Source organism: Ursus americanus, chromosome 14 (genome assembly GCF_024610735.1).
Source record: "Ursus americanus isolate L20-20 chromosome 14, mUrsAme1.1.p, whole genome shotgun sequence".
Taxonomy (NCBI): Eukaryota; Metazoa; Chordata; class Mammalia; order Carnivora; family Ursidae; genus Ursus; species Ursus americanus.
The window spans coordinates 58,393,048-58,407,364 of NC_142140.1; the positions used below are offsets into that span (position 1 = coordinate 58,393,048).

A 14,317-nucleotide genomic window follows, 5' to 3' on the forward strand; every position below is an offset into this window, starting at 1 on the left:
GACAACGAGTGCTTGATGCAGACGTGGCCGTGAAGTAGATGGTGCCTCTGGGTGCAGATTTCATAAAGCAGAACTCAGTGTGTATCCTTTGCTGCCCAGAGTCTTTACAACCGGCCAAATCTCCCTCGGCCGGTAGGATGCGTTTCCCAGCCATGGTGTCTCTGCTATGGTCTGAAATGATGCGAGTCCTGCTTTGTGCAACTACTGTAAGAAGAGCTTCTGTGCTTTCTCATTTACATCTGGGAGCACTGTCAGGGCCAGTTATTGCTCTTTTAACGAATGAAGACATTGGTTCTTTTTTCTTTTTTTTTTTAAAGATTTTATTTGACAGAGAGAGAGAGCACAAGCAGGGAGCAGCTGAGAAGCAGGCTTCACCGCTGAGCAGGGAGCTGGACGCGGGGCTGGATCCCAGCACCCGTGATCATGCCCTGAGCCGAAGGCAGACGCTGCACTGACTGAGCCCCCCAGGCGCCCCATGATACGATATTCTTAACCATGGAAACTTCCCACTGGGACTGGGACTTGAGATGCAACGAGGCAGTTGGCCCCCCGGCGCCAGGCGGTCAAAGCTCCACGTCCAGGCAGACGTGACTGAGTGGGCGTGAGGCTTCCCGAGGTTGGACGCCCTGCAGTGCTGGATTTATGCTTCGTGTGCACGTTGGAGGAGAGCGTTCTCATCACAGCAAGCCGACTCCATGTCTCATTTCAAGGTCCATATTTATGAAAAAAAATCTGTTTATATAATTATGGACTTCCTTACTCATTGTCCAGCAGCTACAGAAATATCACACGCAAACATACAGATACATTTTTCTCTGATTTTTATGAAGGTAGCATTGTGCGGGGAACCTTATGATTTCCTATAGATTAAATAGACTGATTTCTTAAACTAAACCGTGTGAATGTGCAGATACACAGGGCTCAACCATGTACTACATTCAATGAACATCCCCCTATAGTTAAGTTACATATTTTGTTCCAATTTATTTCTTTATTGGTGGGCATTTGTCTTAAATTTCCCATTATTATAAATAATGCTGCAATGAACGTTTTACATACAACGTAACCAAATGTGCGTGTACTTCTATCAGATCCCTAGACCTGGAATTTGGGGGTGGAGTGTATTTACATCTTACATTTTGATAGATAATACCAAATTGCTCTCCACTGAGACTTTGTCAGTTCATTCGTTATCCCAATCCTGATATTACACTTTTTTTAAAGGCTTCCAATATGATGGGTGTCTTACCGTGTGATCTAATTACGGATTTTCATGCTACCTGCATCCCCTGTGCTTTGGAAGTGCGATTTTATTTTATTTTATTTTTTTTTTTTAAAGATTTTTTATTTATTTATTCGACAGAGATAGAGACAGCCAGCGAGAGAGGGAACACAAGCAGGGGGAGTGGGAGAGGAAGAAGCAGGCTCATAGAGGAGGAGCCTGACGTGGGGCTCGAACCCGGAACGCCGGGATCACGCCCTGAGCCGAAGGCAGACGCTTTAACCGCTGTGCCACCCAGGCGCCCCTGGAAGTGCGATTTTAATTGTCATTTGGCCCATATGGCTTCCACTCAGCCGTGGGATATGGTTTGGTATACATTTTTGGCCCCTAAGTATGGACCCATTTTCACTTCTCCTTTATGAGCCTGATCATAGGTATGGTGACTGTCAGGTCCACCACACAGTAATTTTTGTCCACGTAAAAACACTATCATTATCTTCGTGAGCCCTTGGTACATCACCTGCTGCTGATAAGACACGTTTATTGGCAGAACTTCTCATCTTCGGGCTCCCCACTCTGTGAGCAGCCAGGGCTGTGTTCCTGGGTTTATGAAAAACCCTCAGGAGGGGACACCTGCCTACTGCTGGGATCACACCCCCATCCACACAGGGAGACTTCCAATCAGACAGGTAGGCACCTGCACAAATATTTTCTCTGAACACGCCAACCCTCCCTTCTCAGTCCAGTGGACCTGCGGTGTCGTGAGCCTTTATCTTATACCGTGAGCTCCTACATCCTCCTGGGAAATGCGTTGTCAGCCCATCTAATCATTGTTAGGCCCTCCCACTCGTTCGGAATGCCCTCACCACTGCCTAGCTAATTCTGCCTCATGGCTAGTCAGGACTCCCTACTCTTGAAATGTCATAGAACCCAAACGCCATTCAGCAACGTGACTTAAGAAGCCAAAACTCCCGTTTCGGAGAAAGCAGCACGGCAAGCGGAGGAAGGGGAGCTATCTAGGTGCCGAGCAAGACGCGGCGTGAGACGGGCACCGCAAAGAATCGTTTCACACGACGATAAACCACAACTGGGCTTCCAGCGGACGCAGCAGAGCTCAGAAAGTTAGCAGATCTAAGTCACATTGCAGGGTAGACACGAAAAGGAAAGTGCTGCCATCACTGCTACCTCGACAAAATTCTAGAGGGAGTTGCTGCCCTCACCACCTACGCCAGGAAAGGAGCCACGCGATGCCTGACTCCCCCAGCTGCGCAGTTCTGAAGAGAAGCTTTCGGGTCAGTACGCTGGTCCAGGGGACCTAGGTCACAGGCCGGCACGCTACAGAGAAGCACTCAAATGGGAGTTCAAGTCCTGCTTTGAAGGTAGAGTATTCGTGAGATGTCACTTCCCCACACATAGGAAGGTTACCCCCGAGGAATGCCCAGCCGCCCAGAGGACGCGTCCAGCATGCTGGCACGCGCTGGGTCTCTTCTATCATGAAGGTCTTCGGAGCAGACTTTTGCTTCCAAGCCCCACAACGCGACGGAGTATTTTCATGACCACGATTTTACTAAAAGAACAGAAGACACATTGAGGAGTAAAGGCTTCGAAAGCCGCAGAGCCGGGATCGAATTCAGACTTGCCTCCTGGTTCGACGATATCACACTGGGGTTTCATGGTCTGACGACTGACGGATGGAAACCGACAGAGTCCTTCGCCACGTTGTGAAGGGCTGTAGGAGACGCTTGCGGGGAGCTAGACGAGGACACAGGAAATGAACAGGACAACCTGGGAGGATCTGGGAAGGATTCCCAGAGGAGACGACGCTTGAGCTGTTCCCGCCCCACCCTCTGCACTGGGAAACTGACTTTCATGGATTTTACCAACAGAGCTCTGCCTTCTGGCTCCTACTTGGGTTTGACCAGGTTGGAGCAGCAGCACAAGATCAGCAGGTGAGGGAGATGATTGGGATGCTGGGTCATGGTTTGTCCGTCGCCCATTGCCGAGAGAGAGCTGCAGCTCCTCTCATGCTGCCCTCGTGCTGGGTTGTGGGGTTGGTTCTTCCTCTGTTCCCTTCAGGTCAAAGGTGCTAACAATTCAGTCTTGCAGAACGCTGCAGGGTCTCTGTTGGCTCTCTTCAAACACACCCACACGTTGAGAGACCGTCCTCTCGTTGACCTTTCTTCCGACCTTTCCATAACACCCTTACCCACAGAGAGGGATACTCAGGTCAGGGAAGGATACGCTCAAGTCCGCGGGGAAGCCAGAGTTTGGAGCATCTGTGGGATCTCACATAGGTGAAAGTGCATTTCCTGCGAGGCTACAGAGTTTGGACGTGATCAAATTTAAACAGTCTCGTGATCAGATTTGCAAGCTTAACCCGTCACTTCGTTAGCGGTGCTCTTGTAGGAGGGGATCCGAAGTGAAGGTGGGACACCACCTGGAACTCCACTGCAAGCAGAGGGGAGAGACACCGTGAATATCCTTGCGTGTACTTGTGCACTCGGGCTAGAGTTTCTGTAGAAGCTGGGAAGTGTGACGCTGGTCCCCTGCATATGCGCATACCTATCCCCTTAAGGACCTTCGGCACATCTCACCACATGGCTCTTTCAATTTTTTTTTTTTTAAGATTTTATTTATTTATTTGACAGTGATAGAGACAGCCAGCGAGAGAGGGAACACAGCAGGGGGAGTGGGAGAGGAAAAAGCAGGCTCCCAGCGGAGGGAGCCTGATGTGGGGCTCGATCCCAGAACGCCGGGATCACGCCCTGAGCCGAAGGCAGACGCTTAATGACTGAGCCACCCAGGCGCCCCATCTCTTTCAAATTCTTGTACCTATTTACTGAGAACCTCATCCCTTTAAAACTAGATTTTATAACCGTAAACAATTTTTGCTAATCTGACTGGTGAAAAACGGCATGCCATCATTACATTGCACATCCCTGGATTCTTCTCAAGGTTGGCGATCTTTTCACCTCTCCTAGATGGGGTAGCTATTTCTAGTCCCCAAACTGCCTCTTCACAGCCTGTTTTCATTAGAGTGCTGTCACATTCTTACTGATCTTAATAACTCTTGATAAATATTACTCCTCTAACCAGGTTAGTAACTCTCAACACTTTTCCGTACGTACTTTATTTTTCTATCTCTGATGTGTTTTAAAGTAGATGATAGACCAGGCACCTGGGAGGCTCAGTCTGTTAAGCATCTGACTCTTGGCTCAGGTCACGATCTCAGGGTCATGAGATCGAACCCTGCACTGGGCTCTGTGCTGGCTGTAGAGCCTGGTCAAGATTCCCTCTCCCCCTCCCCCTCCCCCACTGCACACACATTCTCTTAAAAAAGATTACAGACCTAACAATATCTCGCCCTTTTATGCTTCAGCATGTAACTCTGAAAAGAGGTTTTAATGATATCATCATCATTACATGGCAATGCTATTAATATCATGATTGCCTTTAAAAATGAACAATTTCCTAATATCTTTTAAATTATTTTTTGTAAAGATTTTATTTGAGAGACAGAGAGAGAGCACGAGAGTGGGGTGAGGGTCAGAGGGAGAAGCAGACTCCCCGCTGAGCAGGGAGCCTGATGTGGGGCTCAATCCCGGGACTCCAGGATCATGACCTGAGCCGAAGGCAGACGCTTAACCGACTGAGCCACTGAGGCACCCTATCTTATAAATTATTATGTGTCCTTTTTTTCCCCAGGCTTACTGAAATATAATTGACACATAACACTGTGTAAATTTAAGGTGTACAACAAGGGCGCCTGGGTGGCTCAGTCAGTTAAGTGTCCAACTTCGGCTCAGGTCATGATCCTAGAGTCCTGGGATCAAGTCCCGGGTCGGGCTCCCCACTCAGCAGGGAGCCTGCTTCCCCCTCTCCCTTTGCCCCTGCCCCCTGCCCATGCTCTCTAATAAATAAAATCTTTTAAAAAACTTAAGGTGTACAATGTAGTAATTTTATAGTGACATGTATACATACATACGTCACCATATATCACTACGCATGTATTATATAATACATATCACTAAGTATATGATACGTACAGTGGCCTATGTATACCATATATATATACAGTGATATATACGCACGTTTATAAACGAATGATCGCCACAGTGATACCGGTTAACACATTCACCACCCCACATGGTTACAATTTTTTTCTGGTTATAAGAACTTTCTTTTTCCAGTTTTAAAAAACTTTTTAAAAAGATTTTATTTGAGAGAGCGATTTTATTTCTCACCCCTGTGCACCGCCTCCACCCCCCACCCCTGCCAGCCTATGGTAACCACAAATGTGGTCTCTGAATTTAGTTCGTTTTTTTAGGGTGTGTTCTTATGGGAAAAAGATACTCTTTGTCAGGTTAGGCTGTATCTATGGCACGTGACCTAGAGAAGTAATAGCTAAGGTCTAAGAGTATCATAATTTCAAAATTATTTCAAAATGAGAGACAATGAAAGGAGAGGCCACTGTCCACGTGGACGGCAAAAGGAGAGGAAATATTTTGTCCACGACCCAGGTGTGAGTGCACAACGTAGACGTCACACAGCCTCACTGGGTAGACGGGTCTGTTTTCATCCTGGGAATCAGAACAAAATGCCGCGTGGAGGGGCGGCTTCTGCTTCTTTCTTCGGACGCAGAGAAACGTGTGCGGCGCCCAGGCCCCCCGGGACCCCAACAGCGAGCAGGGTTGCTGTGTCCACAAGGGGGTGAGCTTCCCAGCCCAGAGACCAATGGGGAGGCTCTGGCTCAGGGCTGTGGTCCTGGGGTCCCCGTGAAGCACCGAGGCCCTCTCACGGTCAAGGCCAACAACCGGACCCTCAGCTACGTCCCGCTCACCTCCCTCACCTTCTGTTTTCCCTGCTCCTTACTCCTCATCACGGTCAAACTGCATTCAGAGTGGTATCGACCACGGCTGGTTCCACTGTTCTGGCCCAAAGCCTCACTGTGGTCTTGGCCTTCAAGGCTGCCGCTCCAGGGAGGACAGCTACAGGGGCGCCGGACTCCGTCATTCCTGTCTGCTCCCTGTGGGTCCTGGCTGGGAACCTCGCCCCCTTCACTGACCGTACCCGAGCCTGGGTACGTCCTCCTCGCGTGTAGCCAGGGCTCGGGCACTGCCTTCTGCCGCGTCCTGGGATGCCCAGGCTCCCCAGCCTCGAGTCCCTGAGGTCCTGCGTGGGGGCGTCCTGCGGCATCTGGGCCTCCCTCCTCCCCACCCCCGCCGCAGCACCGAGAGTGAGGTCGTGGCGGCCAGGGACACCGTCTCCATCCCGCGTCCAGCACAGGTCGTGGTGACCGGGGACACCGTCTCCATCCCGTGTCCAGCATGGGTCGTGGCGGCCGGGGACACCGTCTCCATCCCGTGTCCAGCCCGGGGCTGCGAGGCTGCGTCTTTGCCCCCAGGCTACGTCATCACGCTGAGGCCCTGCTGGAACACCCTGCGAGGGGTATGGAATAAGGTTCTAAGGGCAATAAGCATCTCAGATAAAAGAATGACATTTAACCAACAAATCATACTTTTCCGCAAAGTCTTGCTGAGAAAAAGATGAACCGTATTGAGCCAGGTAAAAAGGGACTGCCTGCACGTTAGGGGAAACCACTGAAGTCAGACTGCAGTTTCCGGGACGTGATTTCCCCTCCCCTTAAACCTACTCGCGAATCCTGGCTCGTCACCCCTGGTCCTGTGCGCCATGGCTCATTTTTCTCATCTTCTCTCCGTGTTTCCAACCACCCCTCTAGCCTGGGAACCAAATGATGCATGCAAACTGCTAAGCCGGGCTTATATATTTTCCTTTTAACAAGAACAAAGAGGGCGGTCTGAGCCCGGAGAGCCTGGGGGAGACAGGCCCCGGCCACCCCTCCTCCCGCCATGCACAGCCTGGGTAGCTCCCACACATGGGCCAGCCTGTGCAGCCAGCAGGGCGGCAGGGAAGGACGGAGCGGGACGTCCGGCCCAGGTCACAGACGCGGAGGCTGTGCCTTGCTCTCTGTGGGGCCACGTGCCCTGCAGAAGCCGGCCACCTTGTCGCACACGGATACTCACACGGCCCTGCGAAGCCTCCCACGGGCAGCCGTGCAAGACAACCGCCAGCAGATCCTTCAACCCGACTGGTGTTCAAATGGCGGTAACCTCATGACAGGTCTCCAGCCAGAAGCTCCCATTACGCGGCTTCTAAGCTCCTGATCCAAAGAAACTGTAAAAGCCTATATACTGTTGTCTCAAGTCTGGGGATAATGTGATGCGTCAACAGCTTAGTAAAACAACAGGCCCGAGGTGTTTCACCAACGACCTGGGAAGCCGGCATTCCAGGCGGCCCTGCAGGGCGACGGTGTGCGCGCGGCACTCACTCGTGTGAATCCCTCAGGCCAGAGTGGACTCCGGCTCAGAAGGCTCTTTGTCCACGGACGCTGCCGCGGTCTTGCCGGTACGGACACGTGGAAGGAATGCATGTTGTTAGACGGGGCGAGGTCTGTCCTTGTCAGCACAATCCTCACTTCTCCTTTTGCCCGTTTCATTGAACCACTGAATTTCTTCACTTGGACAGAATAAACACTGAAATCTTATCATCTCAACACTTCCTGAGCTACTTGGGATATTTTAAGTAAAGACTGGATTTCCCTGGTCTCCATCAATCCTAAATCAGCTTCAAAGGATGAGCCAAAACATCACGCCACGGCCCCTGGGGTGGACCAAGGACGGAGGTCCATGGCCTTCCCGTCCCGTGCCTCCTCTTGCCATTCCTATCGTTACTCCCACCAGCTCGAGATGGGCCCCTCGCGGAGATGGAAGGATGGGGGACAGGGCAGGATACGAGGGGAGAGGTGGTGCTTCTCCAGCCTTCGAGGGAGCACAATCCCATCTGTTGGCCCAGCTCTTGGATCGTTGGTCTTTATCCTACAGAGAATGATCAAGATGGACTAGTACGGTGAGACTCCAGGACACGTAGAGTTATTCTCCTCGGAGACAGTCTACCCCACAGTCCGCATGTGCTTATGGCCAGAGATTTAGTCCTTCCCCCCAGACTTCCAGGGACCATGCGGTTTTTGCCTAATGCCGCCTGAGCCATGATGCTTTCCAAAGCACAAACTCCTCTCTGGGGCCAAAACATTCCAGGGCCATTCCACTCCCAATGACATGGGAGCCCTGCCCTGCAGTCTCGCGGGCTCCAAGGCACTACTCAGCCAGCCGCCTTCTGGTTCCGATCCTAGCCACGATGGATACGGGAACCGTGTCCCACTCCACTTTGACCGGATGAGGGAAGCTGAGGCTGGTACCCACTCATTCTCTCACGTATTTCTCTGGACCACCCAACTCAAGTTTACCTGCCGTTCACATGGGATGCGCGCCCTATCCCAGGCTTCAAAGTCTTTGCAGAAATGTTTGCTGCCACCACCTGCAGCTGCCCCGCCAGGCTGCGTCCTAGGCTCGGGTGTCCATTGTGCTTGTCATCATTTGTGAGCTCCTGGGTGGACCACCAAGACAGGCAGGCGGACCCCAACTTTGGCTGAAGAAGAGGTCTGAGTCCCAGGCGGCTGACATGAGCTAACTTTGCCTTCACTAGGCCAGGTGGTCTTTCTGTTAAGTCCCTGACTCTGCTCTTGCTCACTCGGGTTGATGGGCAGCTGAGACAGGAACCAGCCTCTAGTCCAACAACAGTGTCGCAGAAACTATCCCCAGCCCTGCCACACCCTTGCATGAAATACTCTGGGGTGCACAGTCATGCCCGGCGCCCCACGTTTCTGCCTCCCCTGCTCAGGGAACCTGTCTGGTCCTGGGACTCTAGAATACCACCCCTGGGAGCTGAAACTCTCAAGCAGAGGGACCCTGACCTCCTTCCCCGGTCTGGCTCTCTCAGACATTACAGATAAGGTTGAGATGCATAGTTTGCCTAAGTTTTCACTGTTGGCGAGCGCTTACACACTTACATTTCTGTTATTTGCGACAAAGCTTACTGCGTTGTTGTTAAAAACCGTAACTAAAGATGCTTTCATGTGGGAAATTTGAGTGACAGACGTTGTAGCCAAACAATTTCCTGGAGCTGTTACAAGCTACACGGTTGTCTTCCTTCTTCTCTACTGCCCCCCATAACCCCGGCCCCTCCCCACGATCTGCTGATATGCAAGGTCAAAAGCAGGGCTCCTCAGTCTGTGGCTGGAAGCTGTGCAGGTCTGCAACAGTGCAGCCCTTAGACCACAGCCGGCTGGGGCCTACTTAGGACACTGGTCTCAGAGCGCTGAAATACTGCTGTCAAGAGTGTTTATTCGACCATCGGTTATACTTAGGGACCCCGGTCTCTTCTGACCTTCTGTCTGCATCATTCCGGGGCCATTTCTTTAGGTCATTTCAGTCTGTAGCTACAAGTAACAGAATACCACACTCGAACTCCCCTTCTATGGAGAGAACGTGTTATCACAGGAGAAGGAAGAAGTCATAGTCCCGGGGTTAGTCATACCAAGCTCTCATCCACATCACCTGTGACGCAAGCTCACCGTGGGCTCCGTCTCGGTGACCTGCTGAGGCGGGGGTGACCCTACGCGGAAGGGGCCCTGTCCGGCGCCCCGGGTTGGAGGCACAGGCGTCCGGAGCAGACGCACGCTCCCATGGAAGCAGGGGCACGGAGGGGCCTCCACAGGAGCCACAGCCTTCCTGCCCGAGGTGCAGCTTGCTGGCTTCCGGGGCGGTCACGGGCTGTCCCATCCGGCAGGCGTCAGCCCAGTGTGGCCGCCGAGCCTGGAAATGTGGCTAGTCCGTGCTGCGATGCGCTACGGCAGCAAACAGCTACTGGATTCTGAAGACTTTGTTCAAAAAAAAAAAAAAAGGATGTACAATGTCTCGTTAATGGCTTTTTCTATTGGTAACACATTGAAATGATATTTTGGATATGCTGGGTTAAGTAAAATACATCATTAACGTTAACTTCCTCTGTTCCTCGGGCGCCTGGGTGGCTGTCGGGGAAGCGTCTGCCTTCGGCTCAGGTCATGATCCAGGGTCCTGGGATCGAGTCCCGCATCGGGCTCTCTGCTCAGTGGGGATCTGCTTTTCCCTCTCCCTCTGCTGCTCCCCCTGCCCATGCTTCCTCTTGCTTGTTCTCTCTCCAATAATTAAACAAAATCTTTAAGAAAAACCCCACAACTTCATCTGCTCCATTTTCTCGGCCAGTTGATCTAAATACTGCATTTCTGTTAGGCTTGTCTAGGCGATCGAGACCCCTGTGCAACATCTCGTGAAGGACTTCCATCCAGGGACCTTCAGGCGCTCCGAGGTGTGAGCGTGGAACGGCCCCTGTGGCGAGGCCCTGCCACCTGCCGCCCTGTGGACGTATCCGGTACTGCAGTCTGCCTGCGGGCTTCATTAACTCCGCAGACACCCTCCAGCTCCCACGGGGACGCAGCATGGGCCTCGGGAAGGCCATCCACGGGCTGGGAGGATATGTCGGAGATATTCGCTGGCCTTTCACGTTTAGATTGAGGATCCAGTTTAAGTTCATTTTTGTGTGGCGTGTAAGCTGGAGGATCAAGGCTCAGTCTCACTACACGTGGGCCGGCCTGCCAGAAAGGGACTCCTTCCGCGCCGACCTGCCCGATGCCTCGGGTGCAAATGCGGGCGTCCCCTACGTGTGGGTCTGCTTCCGAACTGCGGTTTCTTCCGCTCCACCAGTGATTCTGTCCACCCTCGTGCCCAAGCCACACTGGCTTCCCGACAGGCTTTCCAACAGTCTGGGTAACGAACCGTGAGCGTCCTCCAGATTTCTGTTCAGGGCCTCCTCGGCCATTTTGGCTCCTTTGCAACAGATTTTAGAATCATCAGTTAGTTTCCACAAAAAAAGAAAAGGAAAAGAAAAAGTCTGCCGTTATTTTAATTGGGATTGAGCTGCGTCCGTAGACCCACTGTGGGGGAGAACAGGCGTCTCCCGAGCCTCTCCGCTCCGTGAACGAGGTACCGCCCTCCTCTCCTTTGCCTCCCTCGACAGGAGTCTGCGTTCTCAGGGTAGAGCAGCCGTACGTCTCTTGTCCAACTTATCCCCACATGTTTAACGTTTGATGCTATTCCAAATAGCAATCGTTTAAACACGTAAATGTCTCCTGTTCCAAATACTTCTGCCAACAGAGACACGGGTAGGACGTTCGGACCCTTCCCTGAGGACACACGGGTGGCAAGCAAGCATGTCAAGAGCGGCTCAAAATCATTTGCATGAGGGAGAAGCAAAGTCAGTGAGAGGCCGCTTCAAGCCCATCAGAGTAGCTGAAATCACTTCTAGAAAGTCGAAAGGCCGCGTCCACACAAAGGCTGCTTAGTTTTACTTGTAATAGCCCCACACTGGAACCAGCCTCAAAGCGGGCCAGGTGAAGAAACAAACGCCCAAATAATGCAATGAATAGTATGCACCAAGAATAAGGGGCCTGCATGGACGCCTCTGGAAATAATGAGCCTCTGCACAAGGCAGACAAATCTGGCAACAGGACATCCCATATGGCTCAGCTCACATAAACCCTAAGAAAATGGACCATATCTGCAGTGACAGAAGCAGGTGAATGGCAGCGTGGGGAGCGGCCGGGAGGGGTGGGCAGGGCTGCAGAGCCACCAGGAAACTCTGGGCTTCACGAGCGTGTTGTCCTGGGGTGATGCTTTCATGAGGACAAATGAGCGTCAAAACTCGTCAACTCATGGACTTTAAACGTGATTTTCATGGAAATTTTATCTCCACGGAACTGTTAACCATGAACACACACAGCGCCTTGCAGACGGGGCTGCTGTCCTGAGATGCGCGGACAAAAGCCTGCAGGAGGCCTGGAGCCCGACTGGCTGCAGGCTGGGGCGGTGAGGCCCGCTAAGTCCCTCCCAGACCAGAACCAACACAACCCTCCCCAGGCCCCCGGCCGCTCCGATTACCTCAACACCGCCAGTCAGAGGGGGGCCCTGGACAGTCCTCAGAGGCTGAGAGGCCCGTCTGTTCTGGCGAGCCCAGCTCCAGCTGTCACGGATCTCAGTGGGGTCGGCAGGGACAGGGTCAAGACAGAACGCTGCGGGTTGCAGGGGACAAAGGGCTGCTCAAAGTGGCTGAAGCAGAAAAGGGAGCTCACGGTTCGTCGGTGCAAAGCTCGGGGCCAGCACGCGGATGGCGTGGCGGAGAGCCTCCCTCATGGCTCTGGCCCCCCCCAGGGTCGTCGAGCCTCACTCTTTGCGCGCTCCATGTATCCCACAGCTTATATTCCCCGTTTCGAGTCTGGGGGGAGAGGTGGGGGGACAGAACTTCTATTCCCGGTTTCAACACAAGTCACGGGCCTGACAGCACCAGACCAATGAGGCTACTTGTCATGGTGAACCGCACTCTGGCTGGACAGATGGCCCGCAGTGCCTGTCCTAACCTGGGATCGTGAGCCCCTCTGGGACTGAGCAGCCCCCCACCTCCCGCGCTGCAGGGCTGGCTGGACAGCCCAGGGGAGGTCTGAAGTGTGTGAGCACGAGTACCGCACTGGCCCGTGCCCTGCACGCGGCCAAGATTAGCTCGGTTTCCTGGGTCATGTGGGCTCCTGCCTGGCCTAACCTGGGCTGGAAGTGCCCCCCAGCCTGGGGCCCACTCACCCACAAGCCAAGCCTGAGACTTGAACCCAGGGTCCACGTGGGGGTTCCCAGAACGAGAAAGCAGAGCTCACCACCGAGGCTGCACCAGGCCAGGTCCTGCCAGGCCGCTGGCTCTGGCTGATACTGCTGGATGAGGATGCCCAGGAAGGAGTGGACCCTGGCCCGGTCCCGAGTTGCCCCGGCGGGAGGAGTCACACGACGGCCCCTCGGCTCCTTCAGGGAGAAAGGGGCTGAATGAGGCCACCAGCCAGAAAGACCCAGCAGCTCTCCCTGTCGTCCTGAACCAAACTGGAGAGCAGGTGTGCGGCCTACGGCACAGGTCAGACCCATGAGGCCCACAGCCCTCAGGAAGGTGGCTGCAGGGGGCGCTGAACAGGCCATGCACGGCAACCCCCATTCTCCCAAGCCCACCTGCCCGCTCAGGGACACAGGAGGCCCGTGGCTCCCTCCCCATCCCTGGCCCCAGCTGCCCAGCACACAGCTGGGGGTGCCAGCACAAGGACCAGGTTGTGGCCATCAGGGGGCTCTGCACTGGGAAAGGCAAGGAGAGCCCCAGCCCCCCGACAGGACTGCTGCTGGACAGAGGGCCCTGATGGAAGCCGGATGTGGTCTGTCGGTTGTCTTTGCTCCTTCTTGGGCCCCAGACGAGCCTAGAACTGGTGAGAACGGGCAGGCAAGGGGGCAGAGCTTCCCCCAAGGTGCCAGCCTGACGGGCATGGCCGCCTGCCTCAGGAAGAAGGGTCAGGGAGCTGCGGGGCTCTTCACTCCGCGGATCACGGGTTGGTTCCCATTGTGGGGGTGAGAGGGATGACACAGGACTGGTGGGGACAATTCCAGGGCAGGTGGCAGGGCTCCCAAAGAGCTCCAAGTCCAGGGAAGAGAGAACACATGGGATGGCCCAGACCAAAGGAAGGGGAGAGACCTACCCACCCTGCTCAAGAAGCCCTTCCGATTTCCCACCAGAAAGTACTACCTGAGGCATTCCGAAGAGTTACCAGCAGTCCAGGAAGGCCGCCCGTCCCCATGGCCCAGACTTGGCTGTGCTGGTACAGCCAGAGGTAGCTGAGCCAAGAGGACCACGTGTGCCTTAGTCTTCAAAGTCACACGGGCCTTCAAGGTCACAGCCTGCATCCAGCAGCTGCGCCCATTAATCAGAAACCGTCAAGTCACAAATCCCTAGGTCTGGCCAAGGGGCCGGGACACGAGCTGTGCCCAGTGGGCAGGCCCCAGGGCCCCAGGGCGGGCCACTGCTTACTGCCGGCTCCAGCTATCCCAGCTGCCAGGGCCCAGGCAGGCGGCCGCGGCCTCCCAGCTTCTTGGAAGAGCTGAGCCTGGTCCAACACTGGCCGGGGCCGCATAGGGAGGGGAGAGGTCGGCAGGAAACAGACGCCTCCTGGTCAGCGGTACCAGCACGCCTGTTCCACGGTTCTCACCGGCACCCCCATCCCTGCTCACAGTCTGACGGCTCAGCTGGCTCCCAGACACCCCAACCTGTACAATCCAGCAGCCT

General features: G+C 54.0%; 1 protein-coding gene across 5 annotated transcripts; it reads right to left on the bottom strand.

The window, feature by feature from the left end:
- Positions 1 to 301: 301 nt before the first annotated feature.
- LOC123793980 (uncharacterized) lies at positions 302 to 14,310 on the bottom strand. Of its 5 annotated transcripts, none has more exons than XR_015726740.1 (5): positions 13,781 to 14,310; positions 12,808 to 13,020; positions 12,306 to 12,448; positions 6,072 to 6,661; positions 302 to 3,670 (listed from the first exon to the last, which is right to left on the bottom strand). XR_015726740.1 is itself a non-coding variant. In XM_045800088.2 (5 exons), exons 1-4 carry the CDS (start codon positions 13,787 to 13,789, stop codon positions 6,107 to 6,109), a joined length of 837 nt encoding a protein of 278 aa, XP_045656044.2. In that variant the 5' UTR covers positions 13,790 to 14,310; the 3' UTR covers positions 302 to 3,670; positions 6,072 to 6,106. The 5 variants fall into 5 exon arrangements, 4 of the variants coding, with proteins under 4 accessions (XP_045656044.2, XP_087723541.1, XP_087723543.1 ...); XM_045800088.2 differs by lacking the exon at positions 12,306 to 12,448 and adding an exon at positions 12,115 to 12,245 and having other exon boundaries at positions 12,879 to 13,020; XM_087867415.1 differs by lacking the exon at positions 12,306 to 12,448.
- Between the last annotated feature and the right edge of the window lie 7 nt (positions 14,311 to 14,317).